General features: G+C 38.2%; 1 protein-coding gene across 1 annotated transcript in view; it reads left to right on the forward strand.

Moving 5' to 3' along the window:
- Positions 1-10246, forward strand: part of tonsl (tonsoku-like, DNA repair protein) — a 103112-nt gene extending 92866 nt beyond the window's left edge. Inside the window, exons 26-28 of the mRNA XM_028817465.2 lie at positions 2291-2364; positions 5862-5995; positions 9471-10246. Coding sequence (XP_028673298.2) covers positions 2291-2364; positions 5862-5995; positions 9471-9673 — 411 coding nt within the window. The 3' untranslated portion in view covers positions 9674-10246. The remainder of the gene's footprint in view (positions 1-2290; positions 2365-5861; positions 5996-9470) is intronic.
- The last annotated feature ends 235 nt before the right edge of the window (positions 10247-10481 follow it).

The following is a 10481-nucleotide window of genomic DNA, read 5'->3' on the forward strand; positions in this document are numbered from 1 at the left end:
GCTGTAAGACGAGATATATAGGATGTTGGGTCAATTTTATATTTTCATTTAACTGACAACATAGATTTGTATGTGGATATCTCTCTATTATAAATAAAACAAAATCTTGTGAGGGAAACGAAACGTGATCTTCTCAGAAGACAATTTGACGTCCCAAGAGAGACACACACTTTAACGTCACACCAGACAAGGTAGTGAGACAACATTTAAAACAAGTTCCCGGACATCTAACCAAGCAGTTGTTGGAATGCTTTTGGCAGACAGACATCATTTGCTCCCAGCTCTTAAAACAATGACAAGCAGAACACGCAGCAAGCCAGCAGATGATCCGACCGCTTCTCCTTAGTGTGCATTAAGCCCCAGATTCACAATGCAAGTGGCAGACACGCGAAGTGGCAAAAGGACCGTTGCTGTACAGGCTTTTAAATGATCGACGTGCAGCATGACAAGCAGAACACGCAGCGTGCCAGCAGCAGCAGCAACAAGCCAGCAGATGATCCAACCGCTTCTCCTTAGCATGTGTTCAGCCCCCCCCCCCCCCCTTCTAAACGCGAGCAGCATTATACGTCCTGCGAGAAAGAGATTTAACCACACCCGTTTTAAAGTAAAAGTGAAAATAGCGCATATGTAACAATTCCCATGAAAATAACAATACCTTTAAATTGTATATCCAGTAAACCAAACCCGGAGGTGGGCAAGCGAAGCGAGCATGGGGCAGAGCCCCCTAGCATTTATATAAAATTAACATGAGAGGTACTAATAATAATAATAATTCTTTACATTTATATAGCGCTTTTCTCACTACTCAAAGCGCTTTCCACATAGGGAGAACCCGGGAAGCGAACCCACAATCTCCTTACTGCAAAGCAGCAGCACTACCACTGCGCCACACTCTAGACCAGGGGTGTGCAAAGTCATTCCTGGAGGGCCGCAGTGGCCGCGGGTTTTTGTTCCAACCCAGTTGTTTAATTAAAAAACAATCCTTGCCAATAATTACATTTCATGGCTTGTTAGTGCTTTAACTCTGCTATGTCAAGTCATTCTCAAATCCTAGATTTTTTTTTCCATTCTAAAGATATCATCCAAATATTTTGAAGTGTAAATCGGATGGGTAATTCTCAATCCTTCACTTTTTTCTCTTCTCTTTCCTTCCAAGTATTTAATTAAACCAAATAGTGCCTGATAAATACACACAGGCGTAAAGGGTAACAAGCAAAATGGATAACTGCTGGTTTCTTTTTTCATTTGCATCTTATTGCTAATAAGGAGCAATTAAAAACCAAGAATGCAGCTGTTTAAGACTTAAATAAGCAATAAGGGTTCAAAATCTTAACGAGGGAAATAACTAATATGAGGCAGAAGTGTTTCTAGAGCAATTAGTGCTTCTTATTAAGCAATTGGGTTGGAACAAAAATCTGCAGCCACTGCGGCCCTCCAGGAATGACTTTGCACACCCCTGCTCTAGACTGCAGTATACAGATTCTGTAAGGTAAAACACAATGAACCTTTTGGCTGACACCTTCTCTGTCACAGAATAGATTCAAGGCCTTGATTTGTTTTGGAGCATTGTAGTTTTCATAAAAAGAAAATCAGGAAAATTGCAACAGGAAAGTCTACACAAATGACCTGTGTGGTAAAACTGTGTCTACTGTTCCTGTGTTTGGTTTGGAAATGCAGGTAAAATTTGACTTATACAGCCAGTCTGACCCAAACCAGTCTTAACTTTGATAGAGCTTATTAAAATGTTAATTGATTATTAATTCACATTATGAAAATAGCCTTTCAAATAACACGAACTTCATGTTGAGACAGTGTTTAGTGCTTCTGTTGCTTCAAAGTGCCACAGTTTAGTTCTTATACACAGCCCAGTTACCAGCGGTGTAGACTGTGCACATCCTGCCCACGTCTGTAAGGTTTTTCTGTCCATGAACCCAACATTTTTTCATGCTTAACTGACGACTGCCGTATTATGTTAGGCCTTGTGTTACATTGGTACACTACTTTTGCTCAGTACCACCATGATTAACACTAGCTCCATGCTATAGTGAACTTGTTAAACAGGTTAGAAAATGAGTAAATCAAAGAACCAATGGCTCAATCATTGATATTGGCTTTCTTTTAGCCACTCTTCATGAACCTGTTAATCCCTTATGGTAGTCTAATTTCTGCTGATTGCATTTCCATTGTGTTTTCTGCTCCACCAAAAGAAAAAATAAGGTTTTCTCAAGGAAGACACCAATAAGTGGCAGTGCCACATGCCAGAACTCTGACTCTGAATCCTATTTTATAGGAAGGCTGCTCCTTGACCCACCTGAACCTGGCTGGGAATGGACTGTCGGACTCAGACATTTGCACACTTGTCAGGTCAGTAATGATAATGGACATTCCACTACTACTTTTTATATAAATTTCTCTTTCTTTCAGCCATGCTTACTAGCCATTCGTTTGTTCTTTTTTTGTGTATAAAACCTGTGATCACTGTTGGAAGAAAAAAATGTTTCTGTTTTATGTTTATACTATATCAGCCAGAACGAATTGTGCATCTTCTAATTTTCATAGCAGTGTGCTGCCAAATGATAGCATTTCTTGTTTTTATAGTATTTACATACATCTAGTATTTACATTTACATTTTTACATCACAAATTCCCAGGCAAGCCTACTAGTGGTATATAAGGTATTATTTCAGATATTCATAAGGGCAAGGTAACATACTACATTATAAAATAAACCTCTCGTAACTTCCTCAAGCCCCCATAATCTAGTTCAAGGTTGCAGGGGACCACAAGCATTTCCAACAGAATTGACGAGGAATAGGAACAAGACCTGGAGGAGATACCAGTCCATTTCAAGGCCTATTCATGTGCATAATCACACTCTGTGATAGTGAAATTTCACAAATCTATTTTTCTGTTTCTATTTCAGCCTAGCACACCATCCATAAATATACCTATCTGCCTTGATCACATGCATTTACTGCAGGTTGGGTTTCTTGTCAGGCACAGAACTTAACATTTTGTGTAAAAAAGATGGTTGCTTTAGTAGGTGCACGCATGTTGCCATTCAACAGGCAATGTGAAGACTTCAGAGAGCTGACCAAAAGGAATGAGGATGGACAAGGACTGCTGGTGAACTTAATATATTAGGCATGCATTTTTTGTTTGTTGATTAGCATGTGCAAGCAAAATTTCCACTATACTGTGTACATGTGACAATATTGACACAAAAAACCTATTAACTTTTCTCTGCCTAGTCTTCTGTAAAGTTGGGTGGCCACAAACAATACAGGAAATGTATAATTTAACACTGCATTCTGAAGAAGTTGTGCTTCTCACGTAACACCCACTTCTTAGGTGTCAACTGACTGTTAAACTCTAGAAATTAGTCATATGTTTTATTGAGTATTGCTTTGGAAAATAAGTACACATTGTGCTCTAGACTGTCTGCTTTTTATAATGGGCCTGTTGAAATGACAGCCTACAACGCACTTATTTTGGTCCACGTGGTTCAGTTCTTTCCCCAGCATTCATAATATTCAGTAAAGTAATCAATGCTTAAAACTACACTAATTTCAGGTAGTTTGTAAGTGATGTTTTAGTACTTTCATATTGTAACATTGTGTGTGTGTGTTCAGATACAGTACCAGGGATCCAAGAGTAGCATTCACTCATACTATTGTGTACAACATTAAGAAAATAGTGAAAAGATGATTAATTTTAAATGTATAGTATATGTGGTTGTTTTGAACATGAATTTAACTTTTTTCTCTTTGTAAATGTAAACTTAGTCATTCTTTCTCAAACTTGGATCCAGGGTCCAGTCTCATTGTTTTTCATTTTTTCATACCATCTTTCCCTCATAAGAATATTGTACAGAAATAATCATACACATATATTGGTTTTTACACTAAATCCTTTCAGTTTACCTGTATGTCTGCACAAAGCTGAAAAAAAGTTATGGTTTTGGCTGAAACAAATTTAATCTGTACCTACTTCTGACAAATCAAATGAACCAGAAAGCTCATTTTAGTTTTCTTTTTTAATATTTAAAATCTACTCAATAAATAATAAATTGTACCATATTTGGGATCCACTCTTTGTTTTTTGTTAAGCACACACAACTATTCTGCAGTTGCTTTTTCAGGGCACAATATTGAATGAACAGTGGAATGGTGGTTAGCGCTGCTGCATTACTAACCCAATGTTCAAATTCCATGTGTGGTTGTTGTCTGTTTGCAGTTTGTTTATTCTCCATATTTCTGTGTGGGATTTCCTCAGGACAATCCAATTTCCTCCCATACCCCTAAAGACTTGAAGGTTAGGTGAATTGGCCCAGTGTGTGTGGATAGTATATGAAACCCTTAGAAATGTGTGTGTGTGTGTGTCTCTTGTTCAAGAGTGGCTTGACACAAGGAATGCGCCAGCTGAAACCCATGTCTTGCATACGTCTGTGTGTGGTGGATCTTGAAGCACTGACTCCAGCTGCAGTCCTCTTTGTGAATCTCCCCCACATTTTTGAATGGTTTTGTTTCACAATCCTCTCCAGGGTGTGGTTATCCCTATTGCTTGTACACTTTTTTTTCTACCACATCTTGTCCTTCCCTTCGCCTCTCTATTAATGTGCTTGGACACAGAGCTCTGTGAACAGCCAGCCTCTTTAGCAATGACCTTTTGCGTCTTGCCCTCCTTGTGCAAGGTGTCAATGGTCGTCTTTTGGACAACTGTCAAGTCAGCAGTCTTCCCCATGATTGTGTAGCCTACAGAACTAGACTGAGAGACCATTTAAAGGCTTTTGCAGGTGTTTTGAGTTAATTAGCTGATTAGAGTGTAGCACCAGGTGTCTTCAATATTGAACCTTTTCACAATATTCTAATTTTCTGAGATACTGAATTTGGGACTTTCATTAGTTGTCAGTTATAATCATCAACATTAAAAAATAAACATTTGATTAAACATCAATCTGTGTGTAACGAATGAATCTAATATACAAGTTTCACTTTTTGAATGGAATTACTGAAATAAATCAACTTTGTCATGATATTCTAATTTTACGACCAGCACCTGTATGTGTGTGTGTGTGTGTGTGTATATATATATATATATATATATATATATATATATATATATATATTCACGGCATTCGAAGTCTGTGTCACAATCTGATTGTATGGGTGGTTACCTACCAGGTAACGCTTGTGGTTGGCCAGCAATCTGCTAACATCTGCCACGGTGCCCTCAATTTGTGAAGAGCAGATCATAGAATGGTTGAAATAGTTTTACTGTCAAATAAATGCAAAGAGTACGCGACACGTGTTTTGCCCTCATTCTGGGCTCATCAGGCGTACACACTCCGCTGCACTCCCTCTCGGGAATCGAACCTCGGACGTATATATATATATAGGTTAGATTAACTGACAGATCCAAATTAGCCCCACTGTGTGGGCATTAGTAGGTGCTGCAGTGGACTTGCATCTTGTCCAGGGCTTTTTCCTGCCTTGTACTCAATGGTTCCAGGATAGGCTCAAATCAATCCAATAAGACTGATTTGGATTAAGTGGGTTTGAGAATGTTACATTAATTAGAACTATTTTAAAAAATTATATAATCTTTTCCTATATTTATTTTGTAAAAGCTGCTAATTTCTAATGTTTTATTTATTTAAAACATGTATTACAACTTGCATTACAAATTTTACAGCAAATATTTGTTTGACAGCTCAGTGACCATAATAAGCTAATATCAATGAAATTGAAAGTCAACTAGCTTACAGTGGCAGAGGATTTTTCAGTTGGTGATCCTTGTCATCTTAGAGTTTTTTTGTTTGTTTTTTTTTAACCTCACTGTGTTTTGGATTTTATCAACAGGTCTCTTCCACTGTGCCATTCTCTCGTGTCTCTAGATCTCTCTGCCAATCCTTCAGTTACAGCCACTGGTATGGAGTTACTACTGACATTCCTTAGAGATGGTCATTCAGTCTTGCAGTCACTTGACCTTACAGGTAAAAATCAAAATTAAGTACAGAAGAAAAGCTTATCCCAGTCTGTCCTCCTTAGACTTTGCTGCATCTGCTCAAAATTTGCTCTACCAAAGTTAAACTGAACTGTTTTAGTCTTAGCATCCACACTCTTCCAAAACACTGAGCACTATATTATATTATGATCACTTTACCCCAGTGGTTCAATCACCTCTACACCCTCAATTCTGTCCTGATTATTATAAAATACTAGATCCAGACGGGCTTTACGTCACATTGGTCCTTTAACATACTGTGCTTAAAACAGTCTGTGATTACTTCTAACAACTTCTGTTAGATGAGCATTAAAATTATTGTCTGCATTTGGTGATCTATTGAAATCCCAGTATTTATGTGTTGAGTAAATTGCTGTCTTTTATTGAATGTCGTGTTAGTGATTGTGGCTTCCTATCCAGATCTGGTTGATGCTTCCAGAACAGGCCGTAGTTCCCTGTGATCCTGTATTAAATAAATGCTTTTAGAAAATTGGTGCTTGGGTGGGTGGAGTGGAGTGAAATTAACATGCTAGAAAATAATTTTGGCTTCTGGCCTCCATAACCCCATCCATCCATCCATTGTCCAACCCGCTGAGTCCGAACACAGGGTCACGGGGGTCTGCAGGAGCCAATCCCAGCCAACACAGGGCACAAGGCAGGAAACAATCCTGGGCAGGGTGCCAACCCACCACAGGACACACACAAACACACCCACACACCAAGCACACACTAGGGCCAATTTAGAATCGCCAATCCACCTAACCGGCATGTCTTTGGACTGTGGGAGGAAACCGGAGCTCCCGGAGGAAACCCACGCAGACACGGGGAGAACATGCAAACTCCACGCAGGGAGGACCTGGGAAGCGAACCCGGGTCCCCAGGTCTCCTAACTGCGAGGCAGCAGCGCTACCCACTGCGCCACCGTGCCGCCCTCCATAACCCTATTCTGGATAATATGAATGGATTAAATGTCTTTCTTAATGTATTTTAAAACCTCTGCCATTAACATTCATAAAAAACTAAAATATATATGTATCTGAAAATTTATATATCTCAGTATATTTTTCTGATCAGTTTACAGTGTCTTTCAATAGACAAAAGACTAATTCAGAAACTTTTACAAGAAGTCATTTCGAGATTTTGGCTACACAGTGAAGTTTCAAGATATCTCTGTTTGTTCTTCTAAAACTGCTTTATCTGATCCACCTCTGTTTCTTAGCTTTTCACATGTGCACAGACAGTGATCTCTGCAGCATCTTGTTGTTTCATTTATCTGATCACTACTTAAAGCTTGTGACCGCAGATGTTGATGAGAATGCAGACCCGCTGCTATACTGATACTTTCCCTGAGTAAATTGGCTTCTGTATTGCAAAAACAATCTGGGGTAGTTTCTGTAAAACTGACACCACTATACTTGGAATTAAACCAATCTTCCTGAGTCTAGCATTGTATTAGTTTTCTTGCAGCTGACTGTTTTTAGAATTGCAGACGGAGCAATAAAGAAAGAAAATCTAAGACCAGGCTAATCCCTAGATGACGGGTCATTTAATTTCAGGGCACACTTACAAACCTATTTCATTGGGACAATTTTTAAAAACTCAATGTATCTAACTGTATGTGGCATGCTGGTAACAGAACAAAGGCAGTTTTACAGGAATAATGATATAATGGATAATCTTCAATGGACAAGTTTTAATTTTACAAAGGTAGCCATAAAGTTGAGACAAATGTTAAAAAAAGGAAGGGAGAGGTTGTGAAATTTGAATTATTATGTGTGTCATTTATTTAATATTACAATATTTCTCTTCTTAAGTGTTACTAACCAGCTATGTGTTCTCTATCAATTGATGAAAGCACAGCTAATTTGAAAGGTATATTGTTACCAAAGATACTTAAGAGTTTGTGTAATTGAAAATATGCAGATTAATGTTGGCATTTGCTAACTCATTAGGTAATGATATCATATTTGATTTTGTTTATGTTTTAGCATTAATTTCAGTTAGTATGTATTTTTCAGTTACTGAACAGAATCAGTGATTTTCTTTACTATAAACACATGATAAAATAAATAAGATAGTTCATGGTGATTATATCATTCTTTATGGATCCATATGCTGAAATTCTCTCCCAAGACTTTAAAAAAAGTTCATTGTTACATTAGGGGAATCCTCCCCCCCCACCACCACCCCCCATGTGCCACAAGCGAAACTCAAACCCGGTGTCTGTTAGAGGACAAGTCCAATTTAAAAGACAGAACATTATTTTAGGAAGTTGTTTTCAGAGGTCATCTTCCAATTTTCTGTTCAAAATATCCTAAAAATATACTGAGATTAAGTTTCCCCATTTCATACTGAAAAGCATTATATACATAAATTACATTTGTTTTCAATCATACTTTTGAAGGCACTTAAGAAAAAAAAAAAATTTTTTTCTAATACACTAATGCCGTAAAACGCCAAAAGTGACTCTACTTCATTGGGCCATTGAGCAAGGCCCTTAACCTGCAATTGCTCCATCCTGGCTATGATGTTAATCTGCATCCAGCCCAAAAACCTGGGGGTTGGTGGCAGAATTGGCACTCCAGCCACCATCAAAAAACCTCACACTGCTCCATTCCATCTGAACTAGTGTGGTGCTGAGGTGTCACCCATTGCATGGCTGCACTCGGGTTCTAATGTGGGATCCTGAGTTGGTTTGTCATGTGGTGGGTGCAGAAATGTGATGTATCAGTGCATGCTCCTGACCTTTTATAATATTATCCATCCATTTTCAGAATTTGTTAATTATCTGGACTGACCAGCAATTACCAAGTTGAGAACTACTCTTGGAAAGAACAGCAGTCCAGTGAAGAGCACTCTTCATGGAAAATGATGTACTTTCTCCTGGTCATCTGACCATGTACAGTACATGAAGACACCAGAAGAGTACACACACTTCTCACTGAAAACAGCCAATCTCTGTGAGGCAGAGTCACTGTCCATTACCCCACAATTCTCCTCTTTGGATGTTATAATAGGCCAACATAAAGTCCCCTTCACACTCTTAATTAAATACCTATTAAAGATGGGGTAACTGAAATTAAAATTCTGATTATATAGGGCATACCTGTAGGGTAAATCTTACTTAGTAAATAATTGTTTATTTTTGCTGTTGCATTTTCTGTAGTCTGTTTAAATGTTTGTGGTCTTAGCAAATAAGCTAATCTCGTTTACTGTGAAACCTTTAGTTCCTCTTAAATGACGAATCAAAGATGTTACTAAACTGAAGTGGACTTGAGTTTTTCTTGATTTTATGATTTGAAAGTTTTTAAGAGAAGGGAAACTATCATAGGTATAAAACAGTATAAACTTTTTAAGGAGTTGCAATAACTAAAACAATGTAAAACATTTGGTGCAAGCCCACTGTATACTTTAGAGTTTATTGTTACTGATTATTTTTAACTGATATCATGCTTTTGTGTCAGGGTGCCAAGTGTCTGGACCATGGTCCGGCATCTCATTGGACTCTCTGTCCTCATCGATTCAAGATCTACGACTCTGTTCTCAGCGCCTAAACAAGCTGGACCGAAAGTCATTGGCACACAGTTTGAGAATGGACTCAGTTAATGTGGTTTCCCATCAAAGTAAGTTCTTCATTAGGGCAGTGGACCATCCAATCTCTGCCTGACTTGGTGGCATCGATTCTCCTGGGATGTTGGTATGACAAGAAAGCAACTGTTGACTTTGACCTCAACCTGAGGATGGATACTGGATGTGCAACATCAGGACCTGAGCTGAGCTCTGCTTCACATTTGGACTTGATTGACCAAACACACATATTTCAGGTTTAGACATGGGTAGCAGGCTACCTGAGATCTTTGCCTGAATGGTAAGGTGCCAGCACTCTTAATATGCTGACCTTAGTGAAGGAAGAATACCAATTCATATCTTGTTCTTTATCCATAGAAATTACTTCTTTCATGTGCATGTCTGGGAGGTGGAGGTAGTTCACCTTTTGTCTTGGCTTTGGTTGAAAGAGCAAAGTCATTTCGCATTTTTCCTCTAATAGCTGGCCAAAAGTCTTTTCTAAACCTGAGTAGCAACCCCTACGACATCTTAGCTTTCTTTGGCCTTTGTGTTTTATTGTTGTATAGATGTTTGTTTTACTTTTTATGTTAATAAATTATGTTTACTGTGAACTTTAATGCAATCAGATAAATCAGGTGTTAATTGCATTTATTAAAAAGTCATTTTTAATTTACTCGAGTTGAAAACTGTTCAAACCAGATACCCCAGTAAGCCTCTTACAGTTGATTAATTTGTTTAATTATTTTATGCAATCTCCTTCAAAGTTCTTACATAAAGGCATTGAGCACTGTGTTTGGTTTGTGAAATGGATAGAAGTTGTAGATGTTGCATAGAAGCAATACACAAACTTATTTTCTTTAGCTCTTTGGAGCAACCACTTGCAAAACTGTACAATGCGCTATGGCCTG

Source organism: Erpetoichthys calabaricus, chromosome 13 (assembly GCF_900747795.2).
Source record: "Erpetoichthys calabaricus chromosome 13, fErpCal1.3, whole genome shotgun sequence".
Classification (NCBI taxonomy): domain Eukaryota; kingdom Metazoa; phylum Chordata; class Cladistia; order Polypteriformes; family Polypteridae; genus Erpetoichthys; species Erpetoichthys calabaricus.